Source organism: Cupressus sempervirens, chromosome 3 (genome assembly GCF_028749045.1).
Source record: "Cupressus sempervirens isolate cs-2001-9-10 chromosome 3, ASM2874904v1, whole genome shotgun sequence".
Classification (NCBI taxonomy): Eukaryota; Viridiplantae; Streptophyta; class Pinopsida; order Cupressales; family Cupressaceae; genus Cupressus; species Cupressus sempervirens.
Window position 1 is genome coordinate 746,888,459 of NC_143120.1, and position 16,948 is coordinate 746,905,406.

Consider the following 16,948-nt stretch of genomic DNA (forward strand, 5'->3'; position numbering starts at 1 on the left):
AAATGAACTATTTCAATAGAATTGGGTAATCTATTATATTTGTTGTATATTTATATAGCTACAAGTCTAAGAATCATACACCTCTAAATGAATACACTATAAAATTTATTTAGCCACTTTAAAACTATCTTATTGTAGTAATTAGAACCTGAGTTGAGAGAAATTAAGTTTTCAAAAGAAGTAGAGTGATTCTCATTTTACTTATGTTCTATGAATGAGAATGATAAAACAAAAAGTTAGAAATTATAAAAGATCATTAAATAATTTGATAATATTTAAGAACTATCAATACTCACACATAAGCAAAACTGCTAAGATATTTTATGAGATCGCCTATTTAAGTAACTTAAGAACTTATATACTTGGGATGATGAAAGAGACAATAATTTATAAGTCAATGGAATAGAAGTTAACAATAGAAATGCACATGTTATCCAAGCTATTAAAATTAGGGGAGAAAAGAATGTAAGTAAACATCAATAAATACTCATACCATGGTGCAATCTAACCATGGAAAACATAATCGTTTAGTTTATTATGGTATGTTTCATATACTAATATAGTCTATATGTAGGTGCAATCTAAGTAGGGAAAACATAATAGTTTAGTTTATTATGGTATGTTTCATATACTAATATAGTCTATATGTAGGTGCAATCTAAGAAGGGAAAACATAATAGTTTAGTTTATTATGGTATGTTTCATATACTATTATAGTCTATATGTAGACTAACTTATTCATAATCCAACAATGGTCTATAATGATCTATTACTCATGTTTCTCATTAACAGGACCCAACTTTATCTAAAGTTGTATGTATAAATTTTATCCTTTCTTTATACAAAGTCTCATTTATTTTATGTTCTCTATTTATTGTCATGAGTATGGATCCTTATATTTTTCATCCATCAAATTCCTATCATGAAAGATTCTTACGAGACGGCTTAAACATCATACACTAAGCTTAATTCCTAAACCAAAGGTGTTAAATAGTTGAAGTTTACTTTTTTTCCAGCTTAATTCTTCGCTTAATGTGATGTTTAAGAATAACCAATTCTCACATAAAATTCCATTGTAAACTTTGCTTGTTTACTAGATTTTTTTTTCTCTCCCCAAAAATAAGCATGCAGTATCCAATACAGCCACACTAATTTAATTTGCAAACCACCACTTATAATAAAGAGTTCTGCAATATCTTTGAGACCAAATCATGTGAACCATATGATGAACTTAGGTTTCTATAACAGAAATCTCCAATTTCATTGCCGTCCTAAGTGTAATGTGGCAGGATTGAGTGATCCATTTCATACTTCTTATAATATTTAGTCTAGAAAATAATATCAATGAGCAGTGAACTGTAAACTAGAAAGAAGAACCTGTGTTGTGGTCTCTGTAGTTGGGAATCCATTATTGTTTTGAGCGGATAAGCTCTTGAACCTTTCAATGGTTCTCCTCATATTGCTGCACACACAAAATTTGCTTTCACTGTTCTATACAGAAAAACTAGAATTCAGCAATTAATATTAACTGTAAAATGAAATACCATGCTACTGTTTTCCAAATATATATCATAATGAAATTCAGAACTAGCACAGAAAATTAAAACCGTTCGAATCGATAAGGACTTTTACTTATTACAGTCGATTTCCAATATAATGTTTTTTTCTTATAAGTTTTGATCAATGTTCTTATCTGATTGCAGATTGTGTAACGTGCTACTTATTTTCTCCTAAGATCCATTGTCTTTAATCATCTTCTGTCCATATAAAGTAAATCAAGATCATCTGTAATTATACATATTACATATTATCTATAAATCTACTATTTACATTAGATTTGTTCTTGTTCTTGTAAGTGTAGACTTTCGAGAGTTGTAAATGATAAGTGGGCAGTTCTGATTTTGATTTCATCCTATTAAAACACTATACTTGTTTTCTACTGCTTACGCTTTAATGGAAATCCAATATGGCCGTGATTTTCTTATGTACTACATTGTCGACATATTACGACCTATTTTTTCTATTATATTATATAAGAAATAAAATTAATTTAATAATATTCTTTTATCAAAATTGTAAATATAAGATTTCTAATTTATTTTTATAAAATACAATTAAAAGGTTAGAAATATCCTATAAAACATTTTGCTTTTTCTTATTCAAGCAGTATACACTGAAAATATCTATATGACATAAACAATCTACATTAACAAAGATAATGAGTACATTAAATTTTTTTTTGAATAATTAAATTAATTTAATCAAATTTATTATTCATTTATAAATTTTTGTTGCCATGGTTCTTGTGCCTGCCAAATTGTGAAAAATCCGTCTCTATTTTGAGTCAAAATAAGTTTGAATGTATCAAACTTCAAGCTTTGAAAGGACCAATTATCAATTGTATTTTTAATGATTTTCTCATCTTGATGCACCTGTTTCATCTCCAACTCCATCCAACACTTGAATTTCTGGAATCCAGTTCCTAAGTCAAAAGTTATCGCAGGTTAATGGAAGGAACCAAAATACATATTTTCAACCAAATCATTAACCATTAACCTTTAAAAAGGTTAAGGTTCGGGGTTAAAAACACATATTTCAAACCATTAACCTTATCCTCTTAACCTTTAAAAAGGTTAAGGTTTGGGGTCCAAAACATGTGTTTCACTTTGAAATTGTAACCCCTCCATCAAAAAGAGGTTAAGATAAATTTCTAAAACATGTATTTTCCACCCGATCATTAACCTTAATCTCTCATCTTAAAAAAAAGGGTTAAGATAAACTTCTAGAAAATGTATTTTTGACATGGTTATTAACCTTTCACTTGATAAAAGTAAAGGAAATGAAAGGTAGAGACAATGGGTATAATGCAAAGTCAAAGAAAAGACGTCCAAAGTTTTACAAAGCTCTCAAATCACTAATTGCAAATATATTGAGGAGATCCCACTTTGTAATGGTGCTTTGGCAAGAGACATAAGACATATAGATCGAGCATGATAATTATCAAACAAAGGAACTTAATTTCTAGCTTGCAACACATTGGATGGTATTATTAATTTACTTTCAAATGAATTGAATTCGGTATGTGAAGAAAGTTTGGAGTTTGTGGCATCTTGATCATACATGAAGAAGAAGACACGATAATTACTTGATGAAATGACTATTGATTGACCCAATCATAAATAGAATGCATGGAATGTCAGACTAATAATGCATCCAATCTTTCCAACTCACATGCAAAGAATGCCACCAACCTAGAGTATGAAAACATGGATGCTACACATTTTTTGGTTGATAAAATGCCTAAAAGTACTAGAGTAATGAATAGTGAATCTAAACCATATCCTATTACAAATAACAAAGGCATATAAAGACATGGCATTGATCTAATAGAATCATTGACAGAGAAGGTTATTAGTGGTCAACCAAGTCACCTATTGCTGGTCATTCTTCATGACACCTTAGGTTCTGTAGATTGTGAAAGATGTCAAAAAAGACATGGTTAACACATGGCTTTCAAAGGCTACACAACTCTACATTAGTATTGGGAAAGGAGAATTATTCTACTATATCTAACCTTGGACCCAATTGCCCCAACACACTTGATTACAATGCACCTTCACCTTATTTGGAAAGTCTTAAGTTGTGGAGTGTATCCTTGAAATAGATACTAGCTTGGAATCCCTTTGGAAAACTTCATACATTGGAAATGGTTGGTGTTTATGCACAAGACATTGTTCTTTATAATATGCTTCTTATATGTCCGATGTTGAAGAACTTGGCTCTACATGGTTGTGATGGTGTGAAGGTAGTGGACATTGATTTGAAGGATTTAGAACAATGTAAGCTTGATTTCTTTCTCAACATAACTGCTCCTAAACTTCAAGTTTTTGAGGTTCAAGAGGCTGCTTGGATATGATTAAGGGGGGATCATTGCTCACAACAACTGTCAATATTGAATAATGCCGATCAAAGTGGGGAAATGTGATTGAATATGTTGGTTTATTTTATCAAATTCCTACGTAGAGTGTACCATGGAAATCATCAAAGTTCAAAGGGAAGTCTAGAGTGAGATATCACTATCTAGTTAAGGAATAAAGGAATTATGTAAGGATACGGCCATATAAAGTGAAATGTTAAAATTGAGAACAAAAGATCATGCTAAATTTGATTCTTCTTCAAACTTCCAAGATCAACCATTCAATGTTCTTTTCAAAATGTTTATCTCTAGAATCACTCCAGTTAATTTTTAGTGAGGTTAATTAACCTCTTTAGAATTATGTATTTTGGAGGTAATTATTAACCATGAAGCAATAGTTCTTAATCTCTATGTCTATATAAGGAGTCATTTTTGGCTTTGTAAAGGGACTTTTTGGACTTTTAGAGAAAGGGAGCACTATGCTAAAATTTTGATTAGAAGATATTATTTGGAAAGTGTGTACAATTTTTTTCTTTATAATCAAAAATTCCTCTTAGGTTCTTGGTGCAAGAAAATTAAGGAATGTGCAATTTGAGTTCTCTTCTTTCAAATCTAAATTGTTAGAAATATTGATTCTCTTTATAGTGAGCATTCTCATGGTATTGTGCAGATGTTTATGAATCTTTGGATTAGCATTGTGCTAGTAATAGTTCTCAAGTGTAGATCCTGAATTTTGTTATTAGCAGTTTTAAGTTACTCCAAGAAAGCTTCGGAGTCATGTGGTGCATTCATCATCAATGGCATTCTTTTGATCTTATAAAGGTTAATTTTATTTTTTTATTTGAAAATATTTAAAATTATATCATATGAGGGAGATACCCCTCTAAATACAAAGGAATGCTACATATCAAGGTCCTATCCAACTATTGTGAACAATTTGCCACATACACTCTGTTGGGCCATTTTCAAGGGACAAATCTATTTACCAACAGATTTTTAGAGACTCTACTAGGGGCCAAAACAAGAAATATTAATCAATTTCCTATAATGAAACAACATGGTATTATCGCATGAGAATGTGCTTCCAATTTTAAAACTGAATCTTGGCTTCTAGGACACATAGGAAGATATTATTTCAGATTTGAACACTCTTGCCTAGAGGTTTAGATGAAGTGCACAACAATATCATCAAGTAAATCAAGTTCTAGGAGAAGAAGAATAATTTGGAGAAATCTTGCAAAGAGCTCCTATTGGTTAAAATGTTGTAGTCAATGAAAGAATAGTTGCTATTCCAAGAAGGAATAGGCAAAATCTTGGTCACATCCAAGGTTAAGTGAATAATAATCAGTAAGTTGGGTGATAAAGGTACCTTCACTTGCATGAAGGTTGGAAACTCTATTTTGAAGTTTAAATATAGGAAACTCTATCTGAGGTTCAAATTCAAAACATGGTTTGGTACAAAGGGAAAGTGGAAAGTGATAGTGATAGTGACAATGACAAGGAATACTTTTCATACTCAAATAAAAAAGTTCCTAATGAACCTCTACAAATAGATTTCTTGAAGAATTTCCATGGTGATAGGAGCCTAGATCCTAGAATGGTTCATCCTTACTACAAATTTTCCAAAAGATCAAAGGAGATGATGGAAAAGATTATGGGTTTCTTTCTCATGATCATGATTCTTTATTTGAAAAAGGTTCAACATATGAAGAAGGCCTTGCTGAAAAATGTGCTTCATCTAAATCAGCGATGAAGAATACTAAAAATGTCTCTCATGCCCCTGTATCTCAGCAAAATCAGATTTTCATTGATCCTAAGCAGACTAGCTTCTTGAAGAGTTTCTATGGTGGACGAAAACTAGATCTAGAAAAGATCCATCCATCTTTGCTCCAAACTTTACAAAGGATAGATGAAGAAGATGGTAAAGATGATCAATTTTTCTCTCACAAGACAAAATCATCTTTAGAAAGAAGTTCCACATGTGAGCATAAGGAAGAACTTGTTTACAAAAATGATTCATGTGAATCGAGGATGGATAATGGTGATTAAAAAGGTGTCCCCATGCCTACACCAATTGCACATCAAAATCATACTTCCATTGATCCCAATCAAGTTGAATTTTTAAAAAGCTTCTATGGCAATGCACAGTTGGATCCTGGCAAAGTACATCCTTCTTTACTTCAAACACTACAAGAATTTGAGGAAGAAGACCCATACAAGAATTATTTTCTTGATAACAAAACATCTCCAAATCAAAATGTTAGAAAGGATTCATCTAATTCTTCATGCATGAAAGAAGACAATGAATCTATGTCTAATCAAGGTTATGGTCAAGAAATGGAGTTGAAAAGAGAAGAAGGGTCTACTAATGTATCAAGGCATGACTATGAAAATTTCCAAATCTAGGAGTATGTATTTGATCATCTTAATCCTAATGAGAAAGACAAAGAAATATCAAAATATGAAGAAACCACACAACAACATATAATTGAAGATAAGAAAAATGTTGATCAAGGTGAATTCCAACCTACTTTTATTCCTACTTGTTACCTCAATGTTTCAAATGAGGGCTTCCTATATGGAGAAGATCTTCCTGTTCATCCTTCCATGATCATTCAAGGTGAAGGATCTATTGACAACATCAATACTTTAGATGTTATAGCAAAATCTAAAAACATTACCATTGATGGAGATAAAAACACTAACGAACCTCTACAAATATCTACTTTCCCTATGGGAATGGAGACCTTTATATTTGATGACATTGACGAACTTGTGATTAAAAAATTAGTTGATGACCAAGATAAAAATTAGCTTCAAAGAAAAGAAGATGAACCATCTAGCATTCATTCTTTATCATGTACACCAACTTGTACATTCATGAAAGATGTGTTGGAGAAGAATTGATGATTCAAAAGGACATAGATATCATTGAACATCTTGGAAATGAAAGTTATAGGGATATGAAGACAAGTTCCTCTAATCCAATGGAAGTGCAATTAAAATCATATGGATCATTCAAAGTTCAAGGAAATCCTCTTTTTGAGTCTTTTCATCAAATAGGAGATCCTATGTCAAGGAGAATAACCATGATAAAATAAGAAATGAGTTTGTAAGTGATCTCATGAAGCAAAATCTTATGATGTATTTACTCCAAGATTGTGCTCAAAAGCCTTAGATGGTACTTTCCTCTATGAAGAAACTATTTACTTTAATCCTTTATTCTTAGAGGAAGGCATTTTTATTGATGATTCTCAAGTTGGTATTCAAAGACAAGGTTCAATGGCTATAACCCCAGAAGTTGCTTTATACCACATATTATATGAAGGAAATCCAATACAAGGTTTGATATCTTCTAGTCTCAACCATCATAAAGTCATTCATAGAGAAATTTTTTATCTTAAGGGAAAGGAACTTGAAGGTATGGCCTGTAATGTTGAAGATGGTATCAATGCAACTCAGAAATGCCTAAAGATTCAAGATGATCTTTTGGAAGATAAGGAAGAAGTAATGGATCATGGCAAGAATCAACCTAACATGGATGTGCATCTAAATTGGAATAATTTTATAGAAGATTCAACCATGATCATGATAATGGAAAATCAAGACTGTATGGTGTCAAAAATGAATTTAGGACTTCATAATGACCAACTACTAGAAACCTAAGAAGAGGGTTTGCCAAGCACAAGAGAAGATAAAAAATGCATTGAGAAACTTGAGAGCCTTATACTTCAACACTTTCAAAATGAAGTCATCAATGACATGCAACATGAAGCATAATTGCTTTTGAAGTCTGAGATCTTTGATGAAGCTTAATTATTTGGATGTGTCCCTTTATTTAGAGAGGTGCAACATGCTATGAATCTCAGAATTGGAATTCTAGGAGCCAGCTTATATTTGAGTCCACAAGAATTTGAAAGTTTCCATATGTTAGCATGCCACAATATTTATTTTCCCCATCTTGTCAATGGATTTTCATGATTATACCTTGACTCACTAGAGGTAGGGAAACCTACCTTATACATAGTCTAGTTAGGAGTTTTTGTTGTGCCTAGTCTACCTTTGAGTTGTCCCATTTTTGGTGTCATCTTCCCCCTTTGCAAAGTAGTTCATTATGTGAATCTATAGCCCAATAGATAAGGCACTATCCTAGTTGTTCTAGGTTCGAGCTTTGTCCTTGTGAGTCCTTGTCCCTAGTTAGAGCCAACTTTTGCCATGGTTCTTATGCTTGCCAAATTGTGAAAAATCCATCTCTATTTGAATCAAAATAAGTTTGAATGTATCAAACTTCAAGATTTAAAAGGACCAATTAAAAATTTTATTTTGAATGATTTTTTCATCTTGATGCACCTTTTTTGTCTTTGGCTTCGTCTAGCACTTTGAATTTTTGGAATTTGGTTTTCGAGTCAAAAGTTATCACAGGCTAATGGAAGGAACCAAAATACATATTTTCAAATAAAATCATTAACCATTAACCTTTAAAAAGGTTAAGGTTTGGGGTCCAAAACATATATTCCAAACCATTAACCTTATCCTCTTAACCTTTAAAAAGGTTAAGATTTGAGGTCCAAAACACGTGTTTCACTTTGAAATCGTAACCTCTCCATCAAAAAGAGGTTAAGATAAATTTCCAAAACATGTATTTTCCACTTGATCATTAACCTTAACCTCTCATAGAAAAAAAAGGGGGGTTAAGATTAACTTCCATAAAATGTATTTTTGAGATGGTTATTAACCTTTCACTTGATAAAAGTAAAGGAAATGAAAGGTAGAGACAATGGGTATAATGCAGAGTCAAAGAAAAGGTGTCCAAAGTTTTACAAAGCTCTCAAATTGCTGATTGCAAATATATTGAAGAGACCCCACTCTATAATGGTGCTTTGGCAAGAAACATAAGACAGATAGATCGAGCATGATAATTATCAAACAAAGGAACTTAACTTCTAGCCTATGACACATTGGATGGTATTATTAAATCACTTTCAACTGAATTGAATTCACCATGTGAAGAAAGTTTGGAGTTTGTGGCATCTTGATCATGCATGAAGAAGAAGACACAATAATTGCTATAAAATGACTATTGATTGACCCAATCATAAATAGAATGTGTGGAATGTCAGACCAGTAATTCATCCAAGCATTCCAACTCGTGTGTAGAGAAGGCTACCAACCTAGAGCATGAAAACATGGACATTGCACATTATTTGTTTGACAAAATTCCTAAAAGTACTAGAGTGATGAATAGCGAATCTGAACCATATCATATTACAAATAACAAAGGCATAGAAATACATGGCATTGATCTAATAGAATCACTAATAGAGAAGGTTATAAATGATCAACCAAGTCACTTGTTGTTGGTCATTTTTTCATGACACCTTTAGTTCTATAGATTGTGAAAGATGATGGAATAAACATGGTCAACACATGGCTTTCAAAGGCCACACCACTCTGCACAAGTATTGAGAAAGGAGAATTTTTCTACTATATCCAACCTTGGACCCAATTTCCCCAGCATACTTGATTACAATGCATTTGAACACCTTATTTGGAAAGTCTTAAGTTGTGGAGTGGCTTCTTGAAACAGCTACCAACTTGGAATCCCTTTAGAAAACTTCATACATTGGAAGTGGTTGGTGTTCATGCCCAAGATACTGCTCTTTTTAATATGTTTCTTACATATTGGATGCTGAAGAACCTAGCTCTACTTGGTTGTGATGGTGCAAAGGTAGTGGACATTGATTTGAAGCATTCATAACAATGCAGGCTTGATTTCTTTCTCAACATAAATGCTCCTAAATTTCAAGTTTTTGAGGTTTAAGGGGCTGCTTGGATATGATTAAGGGGGAACCATTGCTTACAATAGTTGTCAATAGAAAATAATGCTAATCAAAGTGGGGAAATGTGATTGACTATGTTGATTTATTTTATCAAATTCCTGCATAGAGTGTGCCATGAAAATCATCAAAGTTCAGAGGGAAGTCCAAAGCAAGATATCAATATACAGTTAAAGCATAAAGGAATTATGTAAGGATATGGCCATATAAAGTGAACTATTAAAATTGAGAACAAAAGATCAGGCTAAATTTGATTCTTCTTCAGACTTCCAAGATGAAAAGGAGAAAATCTGATGGCTACCATCAAGATTGACCATTCAACATTATTTTCAAAATGTTTATCTCTAGAATCACTCTGGTTAATTTTTAGTGAGGTTAATTAACCTCTCCAAAATTATGTATTTTGGAGTTAGTTATTAACCATGAAGGGCTAGTTCTTAACCTCTATGTCTATATAAGGAGTCATTTTTGGCTTTGTAAAGGGACTATTTGGACTTTTAGGAAAAGGGAATACTATGCTAAAATTTTGATCAGAAGATATTATTTGGAAAGTGTGTACATGTTTTGTCTTTGTAATCCAAAGTTCCTCTTAGGTACTTGGTTCAAGAAAATAAAGGAATCTGCAATTTGAGTTCTCTTCTTTTGAATCTAAATTGTTAGAAATACTGATTCTCTTTGCAGTGAGCATTCTCATAGTATTGTGCAGATGTTTATGAATCTTTGTATCAACATTTTTCTAGTAATAGTTCTCAAGCGTAGATCTTGATTTTTTTTATTAGCAATTTTAAGTTTGTCTAGGAAAGCATTGGAATCATCTGGTGCATTCATCATCAATGGCTTTCTTTTGATCTTTTAAAGTTTAATTATATTTTTTTATTTGAAAAACTCCAAAATTATATAATACAAGGGAGTTGTCCCTCTAAATGCAGAGGAAGGCCATATATCAAGGGCCTATCCAATTGTTGCGAACAATTTGCCACATACACTCCATTGGGCCATTTTCAAGTGACAAATCTGTTTACCAACAATTTTACATATTATACAAATTCTATGATTTTCTAAATTGATTTAGTGTTGCAATCTTTACTGAAAAGGTTATGTTGAACTTTCTGACTCCAAGGAAGTACATTTTTTTAGTTTTTAATAATATCTATTAATTCTTATACTAATTATAAATTATTTTTCACTTTTCTCAATAAATTTTTAATGATACATTCAACTTACAAACAATGGTGTATCAATAATTTAATTCTTTAATAAGAGAATATTTTAATTAAAGTAAACTACAATTTATATTTCATAAGATTAATACAAATATGATTAAACATAAGACAACAACATCACTAAGTTACACTTGTTTTAAAATTTAAATATTAACTCATCTTGTGATATTGTTATCTTAATTCAATTGGGTAGTTCTTAAATCAAATTTATTAATCTATACTTAATGAGTAGTAGTGCACCAAAACCTTTACTTCATGAGAATGAATGAACAACTTAGCCAAAGGGTCTTCACATAAGGAGTAATACAATACTACATGTATTCATATCGGTAAATTTTAGAAGGGCAAGAAAAGGGGGTGATATATTTTTCAAATAGAGGGAATGAAAGCATTTTGTAAATAGGGAGATTATTTAGTGTGCCACAAATGCATGTCTTATGATTGACGTTCATTATGTGAAGCCCTTGTGCACTTAACATTCATTAAATCTAGGTGATGCTCACATAAGTAAAACATCTCTATCAATTTTGTTCCAAGATTTCAAAATTATCCTATTGATATTACTAAACATTTCATTTTCAAAATTTCCTTTGTATACATAATATAATACACTTATATTTTTAGATCAGTATTCATAGCCACTAGGATTATTTTTTAATTCTAGATTTATCAAGGAGTAATACCACATAAAATTAAAAGCATTTAATTTTCATAGATGTTGGGTTTAACCATTTTATAAGCTTTCTTATGTATCAACCCCATTTTTTTCCTTTTCACATATATATTATTCTTGTATTCATATTTTCAAATTCAACATCTTTCTAAGTAATTTCATAAATATAGCCATCTCTTTGTTGAAAATAATTGATCAATTGTATATTGTCTTTGATGTTACACAAAATGTCATATCTTGACTAGTTAGTGTATGTTAAGATCACTCAAGCAATGAAGATAGTTTCCTATGTCTATTGAGCATTCTAATGCTTGCCAAGTTCAGAAGGCAGTGTCTACTAAGTTCACTTGAGCATCGAAGAGGAGTTCATAGAAGTTGAGTGTCTATTGAGTTCACTTGAGCATTGAAGAGGAGTTCGCAGAAGTTGAATGTTAACTAAGCTCACTCGAGTAACAAAAGAAAGTTGGATGGAACTAGTGTGAACTGAGCTCACTCGGTTACCAAAGGAAGTTTGTGAAGATGTAGTGTTAACCAAGTTCACTTGGTTAACATAGGAAAATTATTCATGAGTTAGTGTCTACCGAGCAAGGTCGGCTAACAAAGAATTTTCTTGTTTTGGCATATTGAGTCTAATCAATTTGTTTGTTGGTTCTAGCCAACTAAGGAGATCAATATTAATTATTCTAAGTTGTATTCAAGCTAACTTGACAATGGATATGATATAAGTATAAAGTCAAGTGGAGGATTGAATGTGAGTGTGAGTACATGGAAGAATAAAAGATGCTAAGAGGAAGTGAATCAGAAGGATAAGCAGAATATCCTTGAGGAGCTACAAAGATACATTCAATTAGGAAGGATCAAGTATTTGAGCCAGAATTGAGATCTAAAATCAACAATATAGGTGCATCAAAAATCATGTCATCTCGTCATTACTCTCTAACCATTGTAGCAATGATCTAAATCTTTTAATAGAGTTGGCTTAACAACTATTTGTAAATCCTCTAACAAAGTGGCATTTCTATATTGAAGTGTTTAAAGACCTCTAACAAGGCCACTCCTAATAGGGTGATTAAATCCTCTAATAGGGTTATAACTAATAATGTGTTTTTTAACCTTTAACAAGGTTGGCTCCTAACAGGGCTCACTTCAAAAAAGTGAAAATCAGTAACTAGTTGCAATTGGTGGTTTTTCCCAAATTGGTTTTCCATGTTAAATCTTGGTGTTACTTTTGTTCATGCTATTTCTTTCATTTGTATGCAACTAAGTTAATTAAGGTTAGTCACAACTTTAACATCTTAATATTTGCATTTTAATATTTGTTGAGTAATAGTTGATATTATAGTGCTTGTTGAGTTACAACATATTGTTAGTGTTTATTGAGCTACAATATTTTAGAGTTTATATTATAAGTTGACATTTAAGGGCTCTAGAATTTATTTTAGTGGTAACTTATTAACCCCTCCTCTCTATATTACTTCTCTTATATTTATGACAATTGGTATTAGAGCTTTTGGTGCTCATAGAAAAGGTTTCAAGGACCTAAGCTAAAAGATTAGGATGTCTTACAAAAGAGAGATTCCCAAGATTCCCAAGAGAGATTGCAGAAGAGAGATTCCCAAGATTAGGATGTCATACACTATTCTATCTATGCTTCTTTATTGTTAGCATTATTATCATTTTTCCACACTCTAACTCATAGCAACAAATCTCCATTCTTATCTTTTTTGCATGGATGAAAATCAGTTGTTCACACTTCTACCCCATTGATATAAGCATCAATGGTTCTCCTCATTTCATGAATAATCCTCCTTCATACAGACATTCCCACATATTATAAAAATATATATTTCATGTACACAATTGCTCCCCTATCTACAACACTTCTGCCCCATACATAGAAGATGTTTCTGATGTAATCTCTTCCCCATTGACATCAATGACAAAAGATTTCATTATGTCAATCATTTTCTTCAAGTTTTCAACCAGCTCAAGTGTCTAATAACACTATTTTATACCAACTACCATGAGTCCTTGATGACTCTTCTCATCACAAATACTCCCCCATATAGGAAGCTTTAGCATTCAATATAGACAAATAATAGTGATCTTCACTCAAAAGTAGGCAAGGGCATAACCCCAAGAATACCTCACAAATACTTAGATATATCTTTAGGAAAAGGCTTCATAAAGATATCTACAATCTCCTCTTTTGTATTCACATACTCCAATCTAATTTCTTTCTTTGCAACTTTCTCTCTCAAGACATGATACTTAATGGATAAATGCTTAGTTTTAGAATGCAACACATGATTCTTAGAGATACTTACTATACTTGTGTTATCATAATGAATGATAATAGGTTTTGAAAACTCTATCCTAATGTTCTTCAACATCTACTTCATCCACAAATCTAATTACATTTATTTACTCTTGCTACATAAATTGCATTTGTTATACTCAATGAGATAGTCTTATTTCTCGCTTAGCCAAGAAACCAATCTTCCTCCAAGGAAAAATTCTCCACTACTGGTGTTCTTTTTGTCATCCATACTGCTTGCCCAATCCACATCATTATGTGCACATAAAATAAAATCACTTTATCTTTCATGCCACAATCCAAAATAAGGTGTACCCTTCAAATATTTGAATATTCTCTTTACTACTATTTAATGTGCTTCTCTAGTATATGTTTGAAATCTTTCTACTATGCCAATTGCATTTTCTATATATGGTCTACTGTGACTCATATATTGCAAACCTCCAGTCATGGATCTGTACTTCTTCTGATTAGCTGTAGGTGTTTCATCTTTGCTAGATGACTTGTGACCAATTATCATAGGTGTACCAATGGGCTTACAACTTCCCTAGCCAAATATTTTTAGCAAGTCTTTTAAATAGTTAATTTATGATAGGAAGATACCATCATTATTTTGTATAATCTGTAGACCTAAGAAATATTTCATCTCACTAGTCATTCTCATATCAAATTCATTCTTCATCTCATCAACAATTTTTCAATTTCCTCATCATTACCTCCAAAGATTATATCATCCCAAAATAGCACAATAATCAAAAATCTATTTTCAACATCTTTTAGATACAAATTACTATTTGTTGTACCATTAGCAAATCCCAACTTTACCAAATACTTGTCTAATATTGCATACTGGGTTCTAGGTGCTTGCTTTAGGCCATATAATGCTTTCTTCAATCTACACACCATTTCCATTTCTTCTATCAAAGGAAATCCTTTAGGCTACTCATTGTAAGCTCCATTAACAAATTCTTACTTTACATCCATCTGATACACTTTAGAATTCTTAGTTGCTACATAATTCAAGAACATTCTTACTTCTTCAATTCTAGCAACTGATGAAAATATGTCTTCATAGTCTATGCCTTCTTGTTGTAAATATCCTTTGCATACAAATCTTTCTTTATTTCTCACAACCTCACCTTTTTTAGTCATCTTGTTTTTGAAAACCCATGTAGTTCTTGGAAAATTCTTGTTTTTAAGTTTAGAAACCAATTCCCATGTCTCATTCTTCACAATCTTATCTAGTTCTTCCTTCATTTCTTGAGTTTAATGATCATCCTTGCATGCCTCATCTGCACTCTTTGGTTCAACATTAGAAATTAAAATTTTTTATTTATGTACTATATTTCTTATCATAGATCATTTTCCTTTGCTTCCAATAATCTAATTAGCATGGTGATTCTTTATCAAAATTATGCTAGGTGTAAACATTATTGTTTCAACTCTTACTTCATCTCTAAGTTAAACATTTGGTTCTTCTCTTCATTCAACAAATTGAACATTAATTTGTAAATCATTTTTAGTCTCAAAGAAAACTTCAACATTTTCTATAACAGGTTTAGGATTATCCTCTTCTTCATCAAAATTACAATACAACATTCTTTCTTTAACCCCAAACTCTTCATCCACTTTTACATTTACTTACTCAACAATATTATTAGCTCTTTGATTAAAACATCTATAAGGTTTTTTTTTTCAATGAGTAATCAAGAAACATACCTTCATCACTTCTTGCATAAAACTTACCAGTATTGTCATCTCTCTTTATGTAACACTTACTTCCAAAATTTCTAAAATAATTTATTGAGGTTGTATGTCCAAATCATAATTCATAAATAGTCTTGTTTGTAACTTTTCTAATCTGCACTCTACGGATTGTGTATACTGCTATGTTGACTGGTTCTCTCCAAAATGTTTTTGATACATCATTCTCAAACATCATGACTCTTTTTGCTTCTTAGATAGATCTATTTCTTCTTTTAGCAATCCCATTTTTCTCAGGAGTCTTAGGTATTGATTGTTGTCTCATGATGTCGTTCACTTCACAAAAGGTGTTCAACTCATTTGAGGTAGATTCTCCACCTCTATCTAATCTTAAAAAAATTATCTTTTCTCTAGATTCATTCTTAACTCTATTCTTAAATAAATTAAACTTTTCAAATACCTTAGAATTTTTTAAAGAAATGCTACCCACAAATCATTCTATTGAAATTATCAACAAAAATCATGAAGTACCTTTCACCATAGAATCCTCTTTCTCTAGTATGATGGTGTACGAGCACCTTGACCATACCAATGGAACTTTGAGTCATAATTATTATGCTTGTGAGTCATGTTAGATTAGAGGACCGGTTATTTTAGTTCATGTTGTTAAGTGTTCAATTAAGTTCATGTTGACCAATTTCATGTTTTAAGCAATATGGGTCAAAGTGAGTCAAAACGTGGAAAATGCCATACAATGGCATAAATAGGAGTATAATGTAGTGTTAAGATGTCATGAAAAACCTTTGGACCTATTTAAGGTTCCAATAAATTATATTAGAGCATAAAATGCAAAATATGCAAAAAAGTGTAAAATTGTCAAAAAGTTGCTATCAACAATTTTTGAAAAAAATGACAAATGGTAGAAGATGGACAGTTATCCATCTTGGAGAACCTCTTAGAGGAGGTGAAATATCATTTTTGTGTATAAAACAATGTAATATCATGTGGAGAAATATAGAGGATATGTGCTGAATAAAGGTGAAGAGCATGTGTATGGTTTTTGTATAATAAATTAGTATTTGGTGAAAAATATGCACATATATTGGTATTTGAATGCTACCTTGACATATTTTCCTTGAATTCATGGTTATGATGATTTTTAATCTTCCTTATATATGATAATGAAGTTTAGTATTGATACTAATGCTGCATGTTTTACTAACATCATGGGTTATAGGAATAATTCTCTGTAGTCATAGTTTGAACAGTAATCTACAT

General features: G+C 31.5%; 1 protein-coding gene across 2 annotated transcripts in view; it reads right to left on the reverse strand.

Annotated features, from left to right (window-relative positions):
- LOC149568977 (agamous-like MADS-box protein MADS1) overlaps positions 1-16,948 on the reverse strand; it is a 70,962-nt gene that overhangs the window by 34,313 nt on the left and 19,701 nt on the right. For both annotated transcript variants that reach the window (XM_089817669.1, XM_089817671.1), the window contains exon 3: positions 1,378-1,462. In XM_089817669.1, coding sequence (XP_089673795.1) covers positions 1,378-1,462 — 85 coding nt within the window. The remainder of the gene's footprint in view (positions 1-1,377; positions 1,463-16,948) is intronic.